This window comes from Rhinatrema bivittatum, chromosome 7 (genome assembly GCF_901001135.1).
Source record: "Rhinatrema bivittatum chromosome 7, aRhiBiv1.1, whole genome shotgun sequence".
NCBI classification, from domain to species: domain Eukaryota; kingdom Metazoa; phylum Chordata; class Amphibia; order Gymnophiona; family Rhinatrematidae; genus Rhinatrema; species Rhinatrema bivittatum.
Window position 1 is genome coordinate 201,358,134 of NC_042621.1, and position 24,165 is coordinate 201,382,298.

At 41.9% G+C, this 24,165-nt stretch overlaps 1 protein-coding gene across 2 annotated transcripts in view; it reads left to right on the forward strand.

Moving 5' to 3' along the window:
• Positions 1 to 24,165, forward strand: part of ANK3 (ankyrin 3) — a 1,160,209-nt gene that overhangs the window by 991,482 nt on the left and 144,562 nt on the right. For both annotated transcript variants that reach the window (XM_029609754.1, XM_029609755.1), the window contains exon 36: positions 3,393 to 3,474. In XM_029609754.1, coding sequence (XP_029465614.1) covers positions 3,393 to 3,474 — 82 coding nt within the window. The remainder of the gene's footprint in view (positions 1 to 3,392; positions 3,475 to 24,165) is intronic.

The following is a 24,165-nucleotide window of genomic DNA, read 5'->3' on the forward strand; positions in this document are numbered from 1 at the left end:
CATTTAGTTTGGTATTTGACCGGCTTTATGCTATGGGAAAAAAAATTGTTTTGTTCTATATTCTGTTAGATTAATGTGTGGGGGTTTTTTCTGTTTTCTTGGGCTTTTGTTTCTAAATCCAAGTGAATATTATGCTAAATAAACTTTTAGCTAGTGTGACTGCTACATTAAATACCTAAAGCCACTGAAAACTACTCAGCTTTATGAAAGTACACAACATAGCTGAGTTTAACAAATTGTTAGATATCAACATCATAGATGTATATCAAAAATTGACAGTAAAATAATTTCAGCCAATGAGAGTACAGGAGCTCACCGAAGTTCCAGAAACTCATAGGCTGCTCTCAGTACAGTGCTTCTTTCTGTCAATAACAGAAAACTCCAGAAAGAGGCGCACTCGGAATTAGACACGTGCTTGAATTCTGGCTTACATGTGCTCAGGTTATTCATTTCTAGAAGTCACCTTTTCATCTCACTCAGTTGAATAGAACCATTGGAGACATTTTCAGTCTTCAGCTAACAGTATCAGAAAATCCCTTGGCAATAATTAGCTTAAGAACTAAGAAGCCATAAAACATCAAAGTGAAAAAAATGGATTATTAATGTTTAAAAATACGTGTGAACAATGTCTATTTTTTTACCTAAAGATTTTCACCTCTGTTATATAGATGTCTATAAGTTTATGTAACTAGGCTTTGAGATTAAAGCCTTCAATCTCTATGAGGTCCCTATGCATTATCAGCCCGATTTTAAAAGGCCGGCGCATGTAAAAAAAAGAAATGGGGGTTATGCACGTGGCCAGGCCTAGCGTGCGCTGCACGCATTTTAGAAGGGGCCCGGCCGCGCCCGTAACCCTTATTATGCACACGAGCCGGGCTGAAGAAAAGGAGCGATCCGGGGGGAGGGGTGGGGCTTGAGGCACTGGTACAGCAGCCATTTGCCGCTGTGCTGGGGAAGCGCGCACCGGCACAGTGCCAGTGCATGCAACTTGCTACTGCTCCTTTGGAGGAACAACAGGTAAGATAAAAAAACAAAGCTAGATAGGATAGGGAGAGAAGAAGGGGAAGGGAGGTTAGGGTAGGAGGTAGGGAGTTCGCTCCCAGTCTGCTCCAATTAAGGAGCAGACTGGGAGGGAACTGGGGAAGGTCGCGATGCATCGCCACACGAAACTTGCAAAATTCTACACACACCCCCCCGTGCTCGCCGCCCCGGATTTTATAACTTGCGCGTGCCGGCGTGCACAAGTTATAAAATCGCACATCCATGTGTGCGCACCGGGTAGCATACGCACATGGATGCGTACACGTATGTTTTTAAAATCTACCCCATGGGAGTAATTTTGTAACAGCCTGCATAAAAATGTAAAAATAATATGCATAAGCCACTCCGATTTGCAAAGCAAACTTGCATGCATATTGTCACTTTGAAAATTACCTCCCCAAAATTACCTGCAAACCTTCATAAAATTACCTCACCAAAATTACCTGCTGAAATGTATGCAGAAAGTTTTGATGACAATTCATGCCCATACTTTTGAAAATCCAGAAATTTGCAGGTATGCACAAACCCCTCTCCGACCCTGCCCACAGGAATACCTCTGTTCACTCCGATAAACTTAGGCATATACTGAACCTACCAGCATATGTTTAGCCACATCTCAGGTGGGCATTTTATAACAAGCATTCTTTCAACCACAGAAATGCCTTTGAATATTTCCTTCCCTGTGCACCATTTTGAGTAGCCCACCTAGCTGCAAAGTCCATGAACCTCGCAGCTACTTTTCCAAGGCAAACTACATGGCAGCTTCCCTCTGAAAACTGCCTACAAAATCCACAGGTCAAAATTACCGCAAGCTTTGCATCCACTTTTCTGTGAGCAAATTGCCATGTGTATAAGTGAAAATCAAATCTGTGCATGCTGTTTACCTCCTTGGAAGGTCTCTCCTCATGCCTCTAAAAGTGTGCATGCAGTGGAAGATGACGTGTATTTTTACATGGCAGGAGACGGCAATTTTCAGCACGGCCAATTTATCCAACTAAACCCCTGTTTATCTGGGTCAGTGGCTTGGGAAATTATCCTATGTATGAGTGTGAGAAATACAAGGAACTTGTCACGGTTTCATTACGAATTTCTCCAATAATGCATAGGAACTACATCCTGATTGAAAGAACAGGATAGTGTGTGTGTGTGTGTGACTGCGTATATATATATATGTAGAGAGAGAGAGAGAAAGAGAAATACTGTATTAAGATAACAGGACTCTTTCTCTCTGATGTGTGGTGCAGGTGAATATTTGCCTGGAATTTGGGGTGCATACATTATAGGCATCTATGTTTCTGAGATGAGAATTGATTTCTTGGTAACGTTCTGCTTTCCTTTTCATTGTTCACCCAAAGAATTTTGCCCTGAAACTCCATAGGAAAAAGTTTCTCAAGAAAGTCACAAACCCAGAAATACATTTTTTGCACATCTGAAAATCCCTGAGCCTACATATCCACATCCTGAAGGTTTCACTGACAAAGTGACAAAGGGAGGCATTAACCATAACTTCTTTTGTGCTGGTAGGCTCTAACCGCTTTCTGCTTGACTTAAGGTGGTTCACTAGATTAAGAACTAAAAAAAAAGTAACATATCATAACACCTAATTATTTTTGACTAGGAAAGACAGTTTTGTGCTGTTTAATCTGCTAGTCTGCCTTTTGTGCACAGTAGATTCTTTGCATGCTTTTATTTTTTGTCCTTAATGTACTCGCTCAAGGTGAGTGTACATTGTAATTTACGTGCCTTAAAAAAACCCTAAAAACCCAAAGGCTTGGCAATGTACGCCTTGGGTAACATTGTAATGTTCTGTGTCATTATCTGTAGTTTCTGTAGCTTTTACCTGTGTTACATGTTGATGGAAAGATAAACACATTTTGGTACAACATATCATAAGAAATTCTTTGGGCAATCAGGTACTTTGTGGGCAATATCTCCTTATTACTATAAGTTGTTCTTATATAGAAATCACAAAGAGGCACTATGGTTTAAAAAAAAAAAAAAAAAAAGTAATGTCTGTATTTTTAACCATACTTGCCTATTTGTGTCACTACAAAAATTAATATTTTCATAGTATGACGTGAGATCCACTTATTCTGCAAAGAATTCATGTATTTTGAGAGTCATATAATCACTCGATTTCACATTCAAAAGATATGTGTAAAAACAATCATCCAGGTAACTGGGTCTCGTGAAATACCATGAATATCTGACCATTTTAGTGCTATAATGATGAGTCTAGTTTATCATGGAATTTATTTACTAAGCATAATAAAATGTTCATAATAACCTTATCAATGTAGTAGAGATATCCTCTCATTTTGCTAAATGTAAAGTTCATCTTTTTGTTGCAGACGGAGAAACTAAATCGACGTCAGAACTTTGTGTCTCTTGCTTTGCGTAAGCGCTACAGCTATCTGACTGAGCCTGCAATGAGTGAGTTCAATAACATTCTAACATTAAGCATTTTAAAAGAAGAGTAAAGTTTTCTATAAAAAAAGATTGGCATTTTATTTTGTTAAAAAAAAACCCAACGATGGAGCAGAATTAGCTCAAGGTCATTTTTCATGGTATAGAAGACTGAGCTGTGATAACTAGCAGTTGACCCTTATGGAGGACAATTTTCAGCATGACTTACCTGAGTAAAATGGCTTGCCTATGGCCATGCCACCCTGAATGTGCTGATCTTGTCTCATCTTGGAAACTAAGCAGGGGTTGGGCCTGGTTAGTACTTGGATGTGAGACCACTTGAACATTGTCTAGCTGGATGCATGCACAGGTGTCCACAGCACATATGCTTTTAGCTTCTAGGAGCATTCCCTACAGTGTGTTCAGATCAGAGGAAGGAAATAATGCTCGCACGTACCACCTTCAAATGTATTTAAGCTGTTTTACCACCTCTCAGCACAGCCACATACAGTAGATGTAAAATGTGTGGATGCTTTTAGTGTGTCTATTTTTTAACAGTTGCTAATTTTCCTGCGTTGTTTCCCTTCAAAAATTGACTTCTGCGTACACAGGCTAAAAGTGCCCACGTACATCTCATACAGTGCAGGCTATTGAAAATTATGCCCCGGGTCTCTACCCCTCCTTGTCCTTTTAGTTTTATTTTTCTCATCACTAGGGATGTTTTCCAGCAATCCAAAACTGAGGCACACCATGAACAAGGAAATGAATTAGCATTGCAGTTTAAAAACAAGGGGAAACATAGGGAGGGCAATTGTCAAAGCCCATTTCCTAGGATTTAGCAGTGTTTTCCCCAGGGAAAATGGGCTTTTAGGAAATTGCCCACCCGATATCGGGGTAAGACCTCTATGTGTGTAATTATACAAACAGTACAGGGAGAAGGTTTTTTTTTTGGGGGGGGGGAGCGTTCCATGTAACTTTCTCAGAAAATCTACCCGCACAAACTAATAGGTGTATATGTGCACAGGTACTTTTCCTGGGATAATTTTCAAAGCAAAAGTATTTGGGTACTTTCCCTTTGAAAATTAAGGGGTAGATTTTAGAAGGAATGCACGCAGTTCCTGGACTGGGAGGGAACTGCCGTACACCCCTCCCTCTTCCCCACTCCTCCCCACTCCTTAAACCCTTCGTTTAAACTTAGTTTTGTTTTCTTACATACTGCTCCTCTGGAGCACAAGTAATCTGCGTGCGCTGGCCGGCTGCCAGCGCACACTTCCCACCCAGCCGGCCTCCATCCCGCCCCGCCCAGACCACGGCCCACCTCTTTTTCAGGGCCCGGCACGTGTGCGCATATCGGCACTTACACGCAGGGCCCGGCCACTCACGGAAGTGCCGATTTTTACGCACGTGGCCATTTAAAAATTTGGCCATAGGTGTAAAGTCTGCAGGTCCAAAGTATCCATAGACTTTATAGCAATGCAGGCAGCTTTAAAATTATCACCTAAAGGACTTGTAAGAATCGTGGTCCTTGGTGCTGTGGTGAGATTGATACAGCCTACGGGGTAGGCCCCGTGGTCTCTCACTGACAGCTGGTGGAACTTCACAAAGAAGAGGCTGGGCAGGAGCATCTCTTACACCCCCCATTCCCCTTGGGTTGAGCCCTCGGGTTTCGGTGGCCAGCAGGTCATAGGGGAGAGTCTCTATGGAAGTAGTGAATGAGTGGATTCGGGACCAGGCCAAGGTCGGAGGCAGGCAGCAAGCGAGGATGGTTGATGTTCATGCAAGGGTCAGTGGCAAGCAAGAATGATCAGTGTCCGGGCGAGGATCAACGGCAGGCAGCAAGTGAGGATGGTCAGTGTCCAGGCAAAGGTCAGATCCAGAAGTCAGTCTGAGGACAGGCTGGGGAGATGTGAAGGACTGACACAGCAAGGCAGGCAGGTAAGGAATGAATAAGATGAGGCTGGACAAGCTAAGTGACAAGGCTAAGTGACAAGGCAAGACTAGCTTGCCTTGTCATAATGCCTCTGTATCGCTCCATGGTGAGACCGAATCTTGAATACTTTGTACAATTCTGGTCGCCGCATCTCAAAAAGGATGTAATTGCGATGGAGAAGGTACAGAGAAGGGCGACCAAAATGATAAAGGGAATGGGACAGCTCCCCTATGAGGAAAGACTAAAGAGGTTAGGACTTTTCAGCTTGGAGAAGAGATGGCTGAGGGGGGATATGATAGAAGTGTTTAAAATCATGAGAGGTCTAGAACGAGTAGATGTGAATCGGTTTTTTACTCTTACGGATAATAGAAAGACTAGGGGGCACTCCATGAAGTTAGCATGGGGCACATTTAAAACTAATCAGAGAAAGTTCTTTTTCACTCAATGCACAATTAAACTCTGGAATTTGTTGCCAGAAGATGTGGTTAGTGCAGTTAGTATAGCTGTGTTTAAAAAAGGATTGGATAAGTTCTTGGAGGAGAAGTCCATTACCTGCTATTAATTAAGTTGACTTAGATAATAACCACCACTATTACTAGCAACGGTAACATGGAATAGATTTAGGTTTTGGGTACTTGCCAGGTTCTTATGGCCTGGATTGGCCACTGTTGGAAACAGGATGCTGGCTTGATGGACCCTTGGTCTGACCTAGTATGGCATGTTCTTATGAAGAGACAAGGTGAGGCTGCTTGGAGAGACGAGGCAAGAAGTAGGACCAGGAATGCAGAAAACGAGAAACAGTAACACACACACACTATGCTCTAGGATACAGAAAACCTGTTGCTGATGCCTGGTGAAAGAGTCAGAGGGGACCTTTAATAGGCCTGAGGCACTGACATTGTTACTGGGTGCCACGGCCCTTTTCCTGCTGCTGCCATTGAAGGCTGAGGGCTTGGTGCACACGTGCACCTAAGGAGACGAGGAGGAGCTGGGATGGCGGGAGAGGCCTAGCTGTCCATGGTGACTTGACCATGGAGTATCGCTACAGGCATCAGGGGTAAGCGTAATGGCTCTCGGGGGCTTCCCGTGAGCCAGGACTCATAATAGGACTTTTATTTTGAGAATAATTTTAAAAGTCATTTCCATGGATAAAACAGTGTTTTATCAACAGACATGGCCTTTTTAAAATTGCCCACACAATATGGGGTAGATTTTCAAAAAGCGCGAATAGGCCTACTTTTGCTTGCGCATCAGACTCAAGCAAAAGTACGCCTGATTTTAGTAGATACGCGCGGAGCCGCGCGTATCCACTAAAATCCTGGATCGGCGCGCGCAAGGCTATTGATTTTGTATAGCCGGCGCGCGCCGAGCCGCGCTGCCTACCCCCGTTCCCTCCAAGGCCGCTCCGAAATCGGAGCGGCCTCGGAGGGAACTTTCCTTTGCCCTCCCCTCACCTTCCCCTCCCTTCCCCTACCTAACCCACCCGCCCGGCCCTGTCTAAACCCCCCCCTTACCTTTGTCGGGGGATTTACGCCTCCCGGAGGGAGGCGTAAATCCCCGCGTGCCAGCGGGCCTCCTGCGCGCCGGGCCGCGACCTGGGGGCGGGTACGGAGGGCGCGGCCACGCCCCCGGACCGCCCCGGGCCATAGCCACGCCCCCGTACCCGCCCCCAAAACGCTGCCGACACACCCCCGAAACGCCGCGACGACCAGGCCCGCCCCCCACACGCCCCCAACACGCCCCCCTCGGAGAACCCCGGGACTTACGCGAGTCCCGGGGCTCTGCGCGCGCCGGGAGGCCTATGTAAAATAGGCTTCCCGGTGCGCAGGGCCCTGCTCGCGTAAATCCGCCCGGTTTTGGGCGGATTTACGCGATCAGGGCTCTGAAAATCCGCCCCTATATGAATAAAAGTTCGCGTGCAGGACCTGTATGCTTGTACTTTTATCCACAGTTTGAAAAGGCATTCTTGTGGGTGAAGTTGATTTTATATTTTATTTATTTAATGTCTCTTCTATACCGATAGCCGTTCACACATCGTATCGGTTTACATCAAACAAAAACTTTGGGCAGGGCCCTTACAAGTAACAGTTGAAAATAAATAGTTAAAGACACAGTAACTAAAATAGGCGTATTATATGCATTTACATTAACAGTAACTATTGTTAAGACTGGAGAGCAGCAACAGTTGAGAAAATATAACTAAATAGAGCTATCATAAAATAACTGCAGTTTACAGAATATATAATAAAATAACTACAAAGTACCGAATATTTATAGCATTCTTAATTCTATTCAGAAGGGGGGTACAAGGTCAGCAACTCGACTTGTTGCTCGACTTGTTGGCGATTGTTCTGCGAGGGAGGGGTGGAGAGGGGATACGCTTGTAGGAACAGCCAAGTTTTGAGGTTTTTTTTAAATTTAGGAGTAGAGGTCTCAATGCGTAATTCAGGCGGTAAGGAGTTCCATATTGTGGGGCCAGCTAGGGAAAATGCTCTGCTCATGGTAGATGAGAGTTTGATAGATTTGATGGATTGATTACAGAGGGTTCCTTGTAGGGCTGGGCGAGTAGGTCTCTTAGATGTACGGGGGAGGAGGGGGGGGGTTGATCCAGTTGAGGTTATCATTTAACAGACTTTTATGGATGAGGGAGAGCACTTTGTACAGTATTCGAGATGGTATTGGGAGCCAGTGGAGCTCGATAAGTGTGGGAGTAATGTGGTCTCTTTTTCTAGAGTTTGTCAGTATTCGAGCTGCGGCATTTTGTAAAAGTTGTAATGGTTTGGTATGTGTTGAGGGGATGCCAAGGAGGAGTGCGTTACAGTAGTCTATTTTAGACAGGATAATAGACTGAAGAACTGTGCGAAAGTCAGAAAAGTGAAGTAATGGTCTGAGTTTTTTTATCGTTTGTAGCTTAAAGTAGCAGTCCTTTATGATGGAGTTAATAAAAGGTTTGAAAGTGAGATGGTTATCAATGAGGACACCTAGGTTGCGAGTGTGTGCTGAGAAAGATGTAGAAAGTTGATATAAGGTTTGGAAATACATGATTACTTTTGGCATTTTCAAAAATGTGTGTATATATTTTCTTGATCTCACATTAGCAGGTGTAAATGTGTGTGGGTAGTTTTGCGGGATAATTTTCAAGGTGAACATATGCGTATACTTTCACTTTCATAATTGATATAGAGGGCGATATTCAAAAGCCATTTAGCCAGATAGCTGAAAAGTTATCCGTCTAAATGGTTACCCGGCAATATTGAAAGCTGTATGCGGGCGGGCTTTCCTGGGGATTTATGGGAGGCGTTTCCAGGCGAGGCAGAACTAGCCGCATAAGTTATATAAAGTGAGCTTTATAGACTTCCAGAATGCTGAGATGCCAACTTGTGCATTTTGTGCTGTTCTACACTGTAAATTTAAACAAGATTCCTGTAGTGGACAAATACAGTAGACTTCCTGTTTGCCGAAATGTTAATCGGTTTACAGACTGTGCGCTGAGCTATTGTGCCTAAGCTAATGTCTGTAGCTGCACTACTAGCTACTATGAAGGAATGAACATTATTTGAATGGTCATCTTCTCACTTTGCTCAGATATATATATATATATATATATATATATATATAGATAGATAGATAGATAGATAGATATAGATATATATATATATAGCCCCTGAAGCAGCCCACGTTGTATGGGTGAAATTCGGCCTGAGTCGGGCACTGGTTTTTACCTTTAGTTAAAGTATTTCCTGACACCGATCTAATTTTATTCTGGTTGCATTGCTGCTACGTTGGATCAGCTTCCGTGTTGTTTTCTGGATGTTGGTATCTGGGCAGGTGGTCCCAATCGGCAACAGTTAGAAGGGGAAGGAGAGGGTATGGGGCAAGGAGCTGGGAGGCATAGCAGGAACTGGGGCCGGCCAAAGAACTGGAATACAACAAGGCATTTTTTCCATTGATTTTCTCCTATTTTTGTTCATTATAATAAACACTAATAAATTCCTGTGAAAAATAAAAACAAAGATCCCTAAAAGTAGCCCTCATTATATTGGTCCCCTATAGAAAAAGGCAAAGAAAATGCACAGAACATACTCAGGCCATGAAATTGGGGTGAATAAAGGTCAAGAAGCCAATCGCAGCCCTTAGTTCACCTTAGCAAATGAAGGTACTGTAGTCAGCAGTCCAGAGAGAGTGCAGACTGCAGAACCTTCATCCGCTGTTGGTAAGTTGGATTTGCTGGGAAAGAAAACTTAAAATCTTTTTTTTTTAATCTTAAAGGGTTAAACTATTAACTGGCTGTATTTATTGTATGTTAGTTTTTAAGCTAATATTTGCAAGTATTAAAAATTGTTTAGAAATAGTACTTTGTATTAATTTTGTGAGCTTGTATAAGTTAGCATTTGTTTTCCACTGTTAAAGAATTGTGAGAGTTTAGAAATTATAGGCTTTGAGCTAATATAAGTTAGTATTGGTTTGCCACTGTTAAGGATTGTGCAAGTTTAGGGATAATAGACTTTACGCTGATTTTGTTAGTTAGTGTAAGTTAGTATATGTTTGTAATTATTAGAATTATGAGTTTGCATAGGTCACTTACCTGATCTGAAAAGATAAGGTATTGGTTTCTGAGAAACTAGTCACTAGTTTGATTCCCTCCCATCAAACCCCTCCAGGCTTTTTTCTCTTAAATAATCCCCCTACCAGTTTTGGAGGAAAATCTCCAAAATAAGAGTCAATTAGTGATTTTGAATAATATAGAATTAATCCTGATTTTAGTGACTGACTAGTTTTAGGCTTGCTGGTCATTCTCAAACTAACATAAGTTACCTACTTATCAATTTAAAAACCTTAGGGGTCGATTTTAAAACAAGCGCGTGGGTGTCTGTGTGTGCGCAGTTCCCAGCGCATGCACATGGATGTGGGGATTTTATAACATGAGCGCGTCACCCGCACAGGTAATAAAATACAATTCCTGTGCACATATCAGCGCCCGATTGTAATATCAGCATGCACATGTGTGGGCGGGTGTCGTCTAACGCGTACAGGGGGGAATTTTTGAAAAATACGTGCAGCGACGCAATTGGCCAGTTCCCACTTCCCTCCCAGTCCGCTCTAATTAAGGAGCGGACTGAGAGGGAACTTCCCTATACACCTTCCTACTCTGCCTCCCTTTCCCCTCTCCTCCCCAACCCCTAAATCCCCTTTCCCTACCTTTTTTTTTCTTTATTTCAGAACTTACTTCTTCCATTCAACCGGCACACGCTTCCTGGAACAGCCCCTAAAGGCTCCTGGTCCACCCCTTTTTCCTCTGCCATCACTTCAGTGGGTACTGGCAGATACGCTCATGGCCGGGCTGTTTCTAAAATGCGCTTGGCGTGCGCATGACCCAGCCAAGCGCATATCTGCTGGGATTTGCGCACATGGCCTTTTAAAAATTTGGCCATTAGATTTTAAAAGACACCAACTAACTAAAAAGACACAAACTAACATGTCACCTGGTTATAAAATTAAAAATCTTATAGATGAATTTTCAAAGGAGTTATACGCGTAAATGTAACATGCTATCGTAGCAATTTTCAAAGGTCTTTATCCACATAAAGAGCATTTACATGGGTAAATCCTATGTACAATTCAATGACATACCGTATTTTCCGGCGTATAAGACTTTTTAACCCAAGAAAATCTTCTCAAAAGTCGGGGGTCGTCTTATAGGGGACACCTGCTCTCTTACCAGTTTCTCTCAATCACACTCATGCTCTCAATCAAATGCATTCTCTCACTTACACACAGGCTGGCTGCTTCTCTCTCTCTCTCTCACTTCCACTCCCCCCCCCCCCCCCCCGAGCACAAATAGTAGCTGCAGCAGCTTCCTCCTCCAGCCCCCGCAGGCCAAGAAAGAAGAAACCCATCGGCCGCGGGAGGCTCATGCTGCTGTCTCCTTTCCCGATTACCAGCTCCTTCGACTGCTCGGGGCCGTTCCTGCTGTCGCCGCTGCAATTTTTTCATTCGGCACGGCTTTCTCCTTCCCGCGCACCGCACTGCCGTTGCCGCTGGGCTATCAGCACGTTCAAGCCCAGCGGGAACGGCAGCGGTGCAAAAAAAAAAAAAAAAGCTGTGGCATCCGCGGCTGTCCTTTTCTTCTTCCCGCCCCCCCCCCCCCTTTGAACCGGAACAGGAAGTGATGCGCGGGAAGAAAGAGCCGTGCCGCGTGAAAAAATTGCAGCGGCGATAGCAGGAACGGCCCCGAGCAGACGAAGGAGCTGGTAATCGGGAAAGGAGACAGCAGCATGAGCCTCCCGCAGCCGATGGGTTTTTTCTTTCTTGGCCTGCGGGGGCTGGAGGAGGAAGCTGCTGCAGCTACTATTTGTGCTGGGTGGGGGGAGTGGAAGTGAGTGAGAGAGAGAAGCAGCCAGCCAGCCTGTGTGTAAGTGAGAGAATGCATTTGATTGAGAGCATGTGTGTGATTGAGAGAAACTGGTCAGCGAGCTCGTGTGTGAGAGACAATGAAAGTGACTGCTCAGAGAGATGACTGATGTGTATGTGAGTGTGAGAGAGAGAAAAAGCATGGAAGTGAGAAATCTGGGTATGTGAGAAAGCATGGGAGTAAGAAGCCTGATTATGTGAGAGAGAGCATGGGAGCGGGAGGGCTGGCTGTGTGTGTGTGTGTGCGCGCGCGTGCATGAGAGAGAGACTGGTTGATAATGTGACGGTGTGTGTGAGAGAAAGAGACTGGTGTGTGTGAATGTGAGAGAGAGAATGTGATTCAGGGAATGAGAAGCCTTGTGCACGTGGAGAGTGAGCATGGAAATGAGAGAGAGACTGGTGTGTGTGTGTGAGACAGAGAAAGTGATTATGAGAGTGAGAAGCCCGTATATGTAAGGTAAGCAGAACACGGGAGTGGGAAGCCTGTGTGTGTGTATGGCATGAGAGAAACTGTTCAGGAAGGTGTCTGGTGTGTGTGTCAAAGACTGTTTGGGAAATGATTGGTGTGTGAGAGACAGAAACTGGTCATGGGGGCATGACTGGTATGGTGTGTGTGTGTGAGAGACATGGGCCCTAAGGAAGAGGAAGAGGAATAGGAGAGCTGCTGGAGGGGGTAAGGAAAGGTGGCTTTTTAAGTTTATTTTTCTTGATTGACTGCCATTTTAATTATTTAATATTATGTGATGTGTCTGCTTTTTTGAAATATTTTATTGGTGTTTGGAGAATGTTTAATAGTTTTTATGAGTTTTTAATTGTTGGATGTTATTCTGTTCATAGCTGTTTTGAAACATTTATTCTGCTTATTAGTATAGTTTTACAATTATTTATGTGTGGGGATCTATAGCTGCTTGCTAGTTCTGTTTTCCTAATAAGAGGTATATTGGTTTTTAGGGCCTGATATACGGTATTTGTAGTGTTGCCTTTTCATAGATAGGGTTGCTCCTGTTTGAGTGTAAAATTATTTTTTTTCTTAAAAATATGTATAAAAAAGGGGGGGTCGTCTTATACGCCGGAAAATACGGTATATTGTAGCAATTTTCAAAAGCTCACTTACACAAGTAAAGTGAAGTTATACAGGTAAAACCCAAATAATTTAAAACCCCTTAAATTGGGAGACATACGTACTCCATAATCAACTTTAAAACTTTAGTAGCTTAATAAAATTAAAATGCAGGCAGAAGTCCATCAGTGAGTTGGAGGCTGCCCAGTCTTTTGCACAGAGTGCCACATGTATGATTATCTATCTGTTGGTGAGGTGTTGTACATGTGCACCTGGTACAAAGAGGTCTGGCTCTCAGAGAATGAGTCCAATCTTTGGGGGCCAGAGTATATATATATATATATATATATATATATATATAATACACTTTCAGGGACATAGTAGAGTGGTCCCAACTGCAGTCCAGCAGCCTTTGTGCTGATTTGGGAGGAGCAAGGTCACCTGGCAGGAGACAATCACCTAGGTATGGCAAGAAGTGATCCTGTAGCTAGGATTTGCTCTCCACTGATGCCTTATCCTTTTTCACAGAGGATGTGTCTCCAGGGCTATGTTCCCAGGAGGGAAAGATCAATAGAAATGAAGATAGCTGAATGGTTGATGGGTGTGAGGATTGCTTAGTAACTTGTCTGTCTAGTGCTAAGGTAGTGGTCCTCACGCACCATCTAGATAAGATTTTAGAGAGTGCTGGGGTAGAGCCGACTGTCATGATACATGTGGGTACCAGTAGCATAGGAACGTGCAGGAGGAAGGTTCTGGAGGCTAAATTTGGACTCTTAGGTAGGAAACTAAAATCCAGAACCTCCAGATTTGCATTCTCAGAAATGCTACCTATTTCATGTGCAGGACTCCAGAGGCAGGCTGAGCTCCAGAATCTCAATAAACGAGACAATGGTGCAGGGAAGAGGGTTTCAGATTTGTTAAGAAGTAGGGAACATTCTGGGGAAGAGGGAGTCTATGCCAACAAGTTGGGCTCCACCTTAACCAGAGTGGAACCAGGCTGTTGGCACTAACCTTTAAAAAGAAGATAGATTAGCTAATAAACTAGATAATGGGGGAAAGCCAGAGTCACTCAGAAGCACATGGTTCAGAATGATGTATCTTTGAAGGATACTAAGAGAACAGAGAAGGGAGTGCATCCTGATAGAAAGGTTGCAATAAATGCTAAAGTAACCAAGGTGCCTGTAAGTAAACAGCAAACAGAGTAAATTACCCCTTCAACTGATAAAAAGGATGGTTTACTCCTGGAGGAATTCTGTGCAAAAAAATTTAAAATTCTGAGCACAAAAACTGCAAAATTCTGCAAACTTTATATTGGTTAAAAGAACACAATTTACATGACAGTCTTTAAGGAATTACATTTTAAATTATTACAGAAAAAAGTTATTACATAAAGTTGCAGAATTTTAAATATTTTGAACAGAATTTCCCTAGAAATTCACTGTAAGAGTGTCCCTTCCACATACACACACCCTCATACAGGCTCCCTCACTCTCTCGCACACACACACATCCCCTCATACAGGGCCCTCTCTCTTGCATACACACCCACACAAGCTCCCTTTCTCTTTCACACATACATCCTCACACAGACTACCTATGTCTCTCTCTCACGCAGCCCTTCACACAGGCTAGCATCCTCATACACACAATCCCTTTTTCATACTCACGAGCTCCCAATCTCTCACACACATACACACTCCTTCACAAACTCCTCATATAGGCTCCCTCTCTCTGAAACCCACACTCAAGCATCCCCTCAGCCCCCTTCTCTTACCTCCCTTGCTCTCTCTCACACTCTCCGCTCTGTCACCCTCCCCTCATATAGGCTCCCTCTCTGAAACCCACACTCAAGCATCCCCCCACTCCCCCTCTTACCAACCAAGCTGTCTCTCACCCTCTCACACACACATTCTCTTTCACCGGCATCCCCCCCACCCACCTTCTCTTACCTCCCATGCTCTCTCACACCCTCCTGCTCTCTCTCACCCTCCCCTCTCTTACACACACATTCTCTCTCACCGACATCCCCCCCATGCTCTCTCTCACACTCTCCTGCTCTCTCTCACCCTCCCCTCCCCTCTCTGACACACATTCTCTCTCACTGGCATGCTGCGGGACACGCTCCGCTCGCGGCGAAGATGAAGGCCCGGCGCACCATTCATGGCAAAAAGGGAAGGCCCTCGTGTGCCATGAACGGTGCGCCGGGCCTTCAACTTCACCGCAAACAGAGCGCGTCCTGCGGCACACGGGGGCCTTCCCTTTTTGCCGCGAACGATGCGCCGGGCCTTCATCTTCGCCGCGAATGGAGCGTGTGCCGCAGGACGTGCTCCATTCACGGCATGCCGGGGGTCTTCTCTGCTATTTTCTGCACAGAATTTGGCAGTTCTGTGCAGGAGGGAATTCTGAGCAAATTCTGCAGTAGCGCAGGATTCCCCCAGGAGTATAATATAAACAAATAACATACCGGTACATTGAGATGTCTGTATACAAATGCTAGAGGTCTAAAAAATAAACTGGGAGAGTTAACATATATAGCACTGAATGAAGAGATAAATATAATTCACATCTCAGATACCTAGTGGAAGGAGGATAGCCAGTAAGACACCATGATACCAGGGTATAAATTATATTGCAGTGATAAGATGGATCAAATTGGTGGAGGGGTGGTGCTATATGTTAAAAAGGATAAAAGTTCTGCAGGAAACAAAATACACTGTAGAATTTTTATGGCTAGAAATTCCATGTGAGAAAGGGAATAGAATAATGGTGGGGATGTTTTACCGTCCACCTGGCCAGAATGAACAGACAATTAAATACTAACAAAAATTAGGGAAACTAACAAAATTAGCAACATAGTAATGACTGGGTGAATGTCAAATTGGGACAAGCTAAGGAGATGAAGTTTCTAGAGGAAATAAATGACTGCTTCATAGAGCAACAGACAAGAGGGGGAGCTATTTTAGACCTAATCCTTAGTGATATGCATGATTTGATGCGAGAGTTAATGGTGTTGGGGTCACTTAGCATTAGTGATCATAACATGATCAAATTTGACTTGTTAACTAGAAGGAGGACGCTAAAGAAATCTATTGCAATAGCATTTAACTTTCAAAAAGGTAACTATGATAAAATGAGGAAAATGGTTAGGAAAAAACTGAAAGAAGCAGCTGCAAAAGCTATGAATGTACACAAGGTATGGACTTTCTTTAGAAATACCATCTTGAAAGTCCAGATCAAATGTATCCAACACATTAAATAAGGTGGAAGGAATGCCAGATGTCTGCTGGAATGATTAAAAGGCGAGATGAGAGAGGATGTAGTAGCTAAAAGAACATCTTTCAAGAAATGGAAAAGGAATTTAAATGAAGAGAACAGGAAACATCATAAGCACTGTCAAGTTAGATGCAAAGCATTGATAAGGAAGGTAAAGGCAGAATTTGAAAAGCTTGCTGTGGAAGCAAAAACTAATAATAAGTCTTTTTCAGATGCATTCAAATGAAAAAGCCTGTGCGGGAGTCAGTTGGACCATCAGATGATTGAGGGGTAAAAGAGGCACTAAGGGAGGACAAGGTTATAGTAGAGAGATTAAATGAATTCTTTGCATCGACCTTTTTTTTAAACTTTTTATTTATAAATTTCAAAAGATATATACAAGCATAATTTTTAGATACAATACAGTAGAATACCAGAAAATAACTGTAAAAGGAAGAATATAAACAAAGAAAAGAAAAAAAATCTGCTTGCATAGAGTCTACAAATTAGGAGATACAATCTATAATCTGAGCATATTAACTTGAAATAATAACAAAAAAAGCATGAAGACAGCAGAGATTATCCATATAACAGAGGCCTACCCCTCAATACCATAATCAAAGACTTTATATATTTTTGTTTTTTTAGAGTCTAGCAAGAAATGAAGTTGAGAGGGTTCAAAGAATAGATACTTAACACTATTCAAAACAAGAATATATTTACATGGATATCATACAACAAAGCAAGCACCAAGTCCCAGCGCTTCGTGACATATTGCCAGGAATTTCTTTCTATGTTCCTGGGTAGGTCTAGCAACATCTGGAAATATCCACACTTTGTACCCATGAAATAATCCAGACCTACTCCTAAAAAATGACTTCATTATAAATTCTTTATCCTGGAGAAGAATAAAACTGACCAAAAGTGTCCCTCTATCAGCCGTTTTTACAATATTGGGTCCTTCAATAAGTTCTGTAATATTTAAACTATTATCCCTTACGAGAGCTCCCTCCTGAGAAACCAGTGTTGACATCACTGCCCTTCTCTGAAATGGCAAAAAGAAGGCTCTGCATATTGGAGGGGATAATTTCATAGGGCACATGCAGAATTTTTCAAACATATTCCTTGAAAGAGTCCAGAGGTGAATGAATCAAAGATTTAGGGAATGTAAAAATTGTATATTAAACTGTCTGGCTTGGTTGTCCAGATTTTCCACTTTTCGAGATATAACAGAGCTGGACTAGACCAGGCCACTCTGGATGGAATCTACTCACTCCACTCGTTGCTGAAGAGAGTGGAGATCCCCTTTTTTGGGCATTCAAGGGACTATCATTAGCCTTCAGTTTAGTGTGGTAGCAGTTACTAAAATGGCCACAGACGGTTCAAGTGGGACTAAATTATCCCAGAGGGAGTTCAAAGTTTTTGCTTCAGTCTTTACTGAGGAAGATGTAAGACAGATATCCATGGCAGAAGTGATATTTGCAAGTGATAATTCAGAAGAACTGAAATGAATCTCGGTGAACCTGGAAGATGCAAACTACTAAAGAGTAGCAGATCACCAAAACCAAATGGTACAGTATACATCTGAGGGTGCTGAAAGAACTGGAAAATGAAATTACAGACCTATTAGTAATCTGTAAGCTATCAAAATCTACTACAATACTTGAAGATTGGAGGGTGGCTGTTATAACCACGATTTTTTAAAAAGGTTGCAGGGCAATTTAACTACAGACCAGTGGGCCTGATTTCAATGCCCAGAAAAATAGTTGAAATTAGTATAAAGTACAAAATTACTGATGCCATGGATGTAAGCCCTTGGGCAGCCTAGCAAGCGAACCCGCTAGGCTAATGCTGACAGCTTGTGGACTTGCTCTTACTGGGACTGGAGCTGGAGTTTCACTTTTACCAACCCCATTGACTGCAGGTTGAGCCCTTGGGTTCCAGGGGCCAGCAGGGCCTAGGTGAAAGTTTCATGAAGAGACATTAAACAAAGTCAGGATATGGGCTGAGGTAAGGGCTGGCGGCAAGAAGACAGGATCTGGATTCAGACCGAGGTCGGGGCAGGCAGTGAGAAACAGTATCCAGGTCTAGACCAAGGTCAGGGCCGGCAGAGGTCCAAGGAGTCCAGATAGCAAAGTTAGCCAGATTAACTTATCCAGCTAACTTTTGAGGTATATTCAATAGAGCAGCTACATTATTGAATATTGCTGGCTTTCTTAAAGTTAGTCAGCTAAACTTATCTGGCTAATTTTTTATGAAAAATCTTTTTTTAATTGCAGAAGAAATTGAAACAAAACAAACATTAAACTTCGCCACCAGATTTGTATACTTCATGACAGAGAGTAATCATAATAAACAGCAATGCAGTCATTCAACAACATTAATAATTTCAGTCTGCCCTTTTTCCTTTTTAAGACTCTCTTCTCCGCCTATCATTTTTAGGTCAATCATTATGACCCTTCCTTACTTTTCCACCCTTTACAAGCTACCCAACCCTTCACTTATCCCAACCCCTTTAGTAGTTCCACTCTTCCTTCCATACCCATCCCATTCATCCATACTACATCCATCTATACACACCACTTCGCTAAACTTACAGATTTAGCTAGTGCTTACAAGAATTGCATCTTTTTCCTTTATAGCTGTCAGCTGTGTCTATTCCCATGTACAAATTATGCTGAGTAGTAACCAGGTACTCACAGTGATAATTATATTACTCCCCCTTAGCATCCAAAGATGGATTATATTACATAGAAACATAGAAATGACGGCAGAAAAAGACCAATCAGCCCATCCAGTCTGCCTAGCAAGCTCCCACACTTATTTTCCCATATGTATCTGTTTCGCCAAGCACCATGTTCAAGGCCCTTGTTGGTAACTGTTTGATTCAAATTTCCTGCCACCCCCTGCCATTGATGCAGAGAGTAATGTTGGAGTTGCATCTAAGGGCGGAAATGCGGGACTGTGCAATATTTTCAACATGTCCAAAGTCTTTACTGCTGGTTGTTAATATCTGGCTAATTTTAGGACAGTTCATTGGCCCGACCAGACTTAACCAGCTAAGTTACCCAGATAATTTTAAATATTAGAATTAGCAAGATAACTTATATGGCTAACTCACTGCATCATTCATCAAAATGTGTTATGGCGTTAACGCACGCGATAATGCATTAACGCGTTTGTAAAACACTGTAGCGCATGGCGCAAATGCAAATTTTTGAGGGGGGTGAGATCGAGGAGGAGTTTTGGGCAGGAATTAGTTAAATTAGGGGTGATATCGCACCATGCGATTGCATAACGCATGCTATCAGATGGTTTTAATGCCGGAAATAACTACACCTTTTTCCCTGGCATTAAGCTGTGCAATATGCCCGAAACGGCCATAATGCAATTTGTGATAAATTTTGGCCATTTCTGGGCTTGGGAGGGAGAGGAGAGGAGTGGAGTAGAGAGAGAGAGAGTATCTAGGAGGGCCGCACTATGTACACTATTTATATCTTTATAGGAGAGCAACCTAATAGGTCGAGGTGAGGTGTTAATAGTGGTTTAGGGTTTAGGGACCAGTTTCGCATATAGAGTGAGATGTACGAATAGCACAGTACACCTTGGTGAAGATTTGACGTCATTTGGAGTGAGGAAAGTCTCACAAAGATGAAATTTTGTATTTTCTCTCACCCTAGCTTGATGTACCCTGTTTTAGAGTCCATCAAGCTAGGGTGAGCAAACATACTAGAAATTTCATCTTTGTGAGACCTTTTTTTGGATGAATGATGGGGTCTGAGCTAGCAGTTATGCTCCTGGATCACCCCAAACTTAGCCAGCTACATTCTAATCAACTAACTTACTAGCTAGCTAGAATTTAGCTGAAGAGGTGCCCAAATCTTCATTTAGCAGGATAACCTCTGAGATATCAGACTAAATGTTGTTTTTTTAAACTTTATTTTTATTGAAGTTTAACATTATTTCAAATACAGTCATATTTAAAAGGAAAAACAGAGGTTATGTTGCTAACAAAAGATAGCTATAAAAATGATAAGAAAATATCACAGCAATCTCCTCATGATAAACATAAATATAACGGGGGAGAAAAAAGATCTAAGGGCAAATAGACCAATCAAATCAGGAAAAGAAAAAAAAGACAGCATTCCTGATTAGCATTAACTACTCAAATAATCCTCATTTTAAGTAGGTTGAGGAAAAATAATGCACCTAGCTTCAATAAAGTCCCTCAATTGTGCAGGGTCAAAGAAAACATATCTGGTTGTATTCATAACCACTATGCATTTACAAGGATCTCTAACAACACAAGAAGCCCCCAAAGCTAACATCTCTGGTCACAATACAATAAATTTTCTTCTACACTCCTGAGTAGACCTAGCTAAGTCAGGAAAAGCCCAGATCTTCTCCCATTTAAATAGAACTTCAGAGAATATTTTCTCTGTCATGTAAAAACACAAAAGAAACTAGCCAGTAGCTCTATTATGAGATGGCAGAACAGAATTCTAAAGGAACTCAGTTCAATTCAGAGAAGCTTCTTCTGTATTCTGTTCATATTTTTCTTAGTAGATGGGAGAGGCCGACTCCTGGATTTGTAGAGCTTCTTTCATATAAAGGTTAAACATTTCAATAGGAGAGAATATTGGAATTTGAGGAAAATTCAAAATGCATAGATTCACATTCTTTGAAGCGTTCTCCAAGCTTTCTAATTTACGTGACACCACAGTGAATTCTATTACTTGTTTAGCCTGCAATTCTTTAATCTCAGAGACTGATGTCTCCAAATTGAAAATACAACTTTCACACGCAGCCATCCATTGTTCTTGGTTCAAACGTTTAGAGTGAATATCTAATGTTATAGTGACCAGGGATGAAACAGACTTCTCAACTGAGGCCAAGACGCCCAGTAGGCTATCAAGCAACACTTGACTAGGTTTAATCAAAGCAGATCTGACCTTGAGATTGTTAAATGCATCCAGAATCTCCTGTGAACCAGAGACCTTGCCAAATGAGGGGACTTCACCCCCTGCCAAAGCTGGCTAAATGCTTTTGAATATGGACCTCATCAAGTATAACTTCAAAAGGAAAACAAGAAATTCTTTGTGTCAGAGTTAGTGTTAAATTTGCACTAAGTGAAATAATCTATCACAAACATGCAAATACCCAACCCCACAACACTGAGAGAGAATGCAACAGCCCTGGGTGCAGTGCTCACTGAATTTTTATATAATTAACCAGAAGTTCATAGAATTAAACAAAAAAAGCATTGCTTGCAGTCCGTGTTGCACCACCCTCAGTGTGAAATCTATCTTCCTTGCAACAAACTTTGATGCTTCTTTTTTTCCTGATGGAGAGTGTCCAAACCACTCAGCTTCTCATGAAATAAAGTTGTCCTTAAGTAGCTGTTGATTATTAGCTTCATTCCCTGAAACCACTGTAAATGGGACTGTCAACAAAATCCTATGTGCTATTGCTGCATTCAAGAAAGAGCCATTAAAATCAAATAATTTAAAGAACTGGTCTTGAATTTCAGTTCTTGCTTCTTGAGAGATTAATTCAAATCAAAGAGAAAACTAAACGTTTTCATACCCATGCATTTGTTCAAATCATGTGAACAGCGACATGAGAACCTGATCCACGATGACCAGAAATAAGTTGATTTCAAATACTTTTTCAAGTGAATTCTCTGGCTCCTCTTCATAGTCTGGTAAAAAATTGCTTTCTCATTCATTTTGCACTTGTTCTTTTAATTAAGGTTCAAGGTAGATCTATTTTTGTTGTTGAGGTAAATTCAATGTTTCTGCATAAATACAGGAAGATGTTTAATCCTTTGATGTGTTCGATAGTCCCATAAAGCTGCCTGTCTCTGAACTGAAGTGTCTTGCTAACAGGTTTTACAACGAACAGGATGTTATCGCAAATAGAAATTCAAAGTTTTGGATTTCATTGATGACCAAGGACTCTACCTTAGAATTATTAGAAACTTCAAGCAAGAAATTCCTGATATCACTTGTCTGGTAACAATACTTTGCCAGCAGTCAAAAAAGCAAATAGAATGTTAGGAATTATTAGTAAAGCAATGGAGAATAAAACAGCGAATGTAATAATGCCTCTGTATTGCTCCATGGTGAGACCATGCCTTAAATTCTTTGTGCAATTCTGTTTGCCAATCTCAAAAAAGATATAGTTGCATTAGAAAAAGTACAGCGAAGGATGACCAAAATGGTAAAGGGGATGGAATGGCTCCCCCATGAGGAAAGGCTAAAGAGGTTAGGGCTTTTCAACTTGGAGAAGAAATAGCTAACGGGGGATATAATAGAGGTCTATAAAATCATGAGTGGAATAGCATAGATAAATGTAAATCGGTTATTTACGCTTTCAAAATATACAGACTAGGGGACATTCCATGACATTAGTAAGCAGCACGTTCTAAACATTCTTTTTCATTCAAGCACAAGTAAGCTCTGGAATTCATTGCTAGAGGATATGGTTAAGGCAGTTAGTGTAGCTGAGTTTAAAAAATGTTTGGACAAGTTCCTGGAGGAGAAGTCCATAAACTGTTAGTAACCAAATAGACTCAGGGAAGGGAATAGCCACTACTTATCACTGTGTGATAGCAGCATGCGATCTATTTACTGTTAAGGATTTTGCCAGGCACATGTGACTTGGATTAGCCACTGTTGAAACAGGATACTGGACTTGATGGACTCTCTGTCTGACCCAGTTTGCAATTCTTATGCTATTATGATATTCCCACCTACTTTTCTGACAATGGTTTTAGAGTTAGAGAAGGGAACCTTCTTTATACGTATTTTCCATCTGTATTAAAGCTGCAAATATACTGCAAATTGTCTGAACAACCCCCAAAAAGTCATGGCTTTGGAACTACACTTTGCCATATCTCCCAATACCAAATTTAAGCTGTGGCAGCCACAGTGATTGAAAAAGGCTCAGTAGTTAGCTTAGAGAATGCATGCCTATACTCCTCGATTTTTGGCCCTTTATGTTTGCTCCATTATCATATCCCTGTCCTCTATAACTACCAGTATGGAGGCCAAGACTATTCAGCACAGCTATGGGAATATCTGATTGCCTTGTCCACTTTTGTCTTGAAATGGAAGACATTTTTAAAAATTCTCTATTACATTGACTTCTTTGGATGTCATGTCAACATTAACAGAGCATGAGGGTCATTTTCTCTTGGTGATTCAGATCAGGAATGCAGTCCAGAAGAATTCCGCTGCATGACTGGTAGAAGAATGCAAAGCATGCGACCACATCACATCCATCCTGCACAAACTACACTGTTTTTCCAATACCATTCAGATCTAAATTCAAAACTTTAACACAAATGTTCAAAGCTCTAAGAAGAGATGGGCTTATGTACTTGAGTGAAAAGCTATCCTTATACATGCTTTCCAGACTGCTAAAATACTCACTCAGATCCTCAATGTCAATTTCATCATCAAATGAACACTGCCTTCTGGAACTCCCTCATAGAAGAGCTCTGATAGATATAGGACTACGCTGACTTCAAGAAGCAAAATCCTCTGTCAAGCTTTTAATGCCCAACCCAGAACTCAAAGCAGCTAAACTAACTATGGAAACTGAGTGGCATCATCCAATTGCCTTAAAAGTTCTGCTGTAAACTATTTTGCTACAGTGTTACATATTTTGAGTTCGTCACTACCCCTGTTTCCCCGAAAATAAGACCTAGTAGAGGTTTTGCTGAATTGCTAAATATAAGACCTCCCCCGAAAGTAAGACCTAGCAAAGTTTTTATTTGGGAGCATGCCCGTCGCACAGAACACCAGAGCATGCAGCTGTGATTTTTTTACCCTGCAGGATTCACAGTTAGTTGTCATCACAAACCAGCATAACCAGACAACTATTCAGAATATAATAAATGTTCATTTTTTTGTTCAACAATATATGTGAATTCTTCTTCATGGAAAAATAAGACATCCCCTGAAAATAAGGCCTAGTGCATCTTTGGTAGCAAAAATTAATATAAGACACTGTCTTATTTTCGGGGAAACAGGGTAGTATTTCTGCTATGTTGTTGGTAG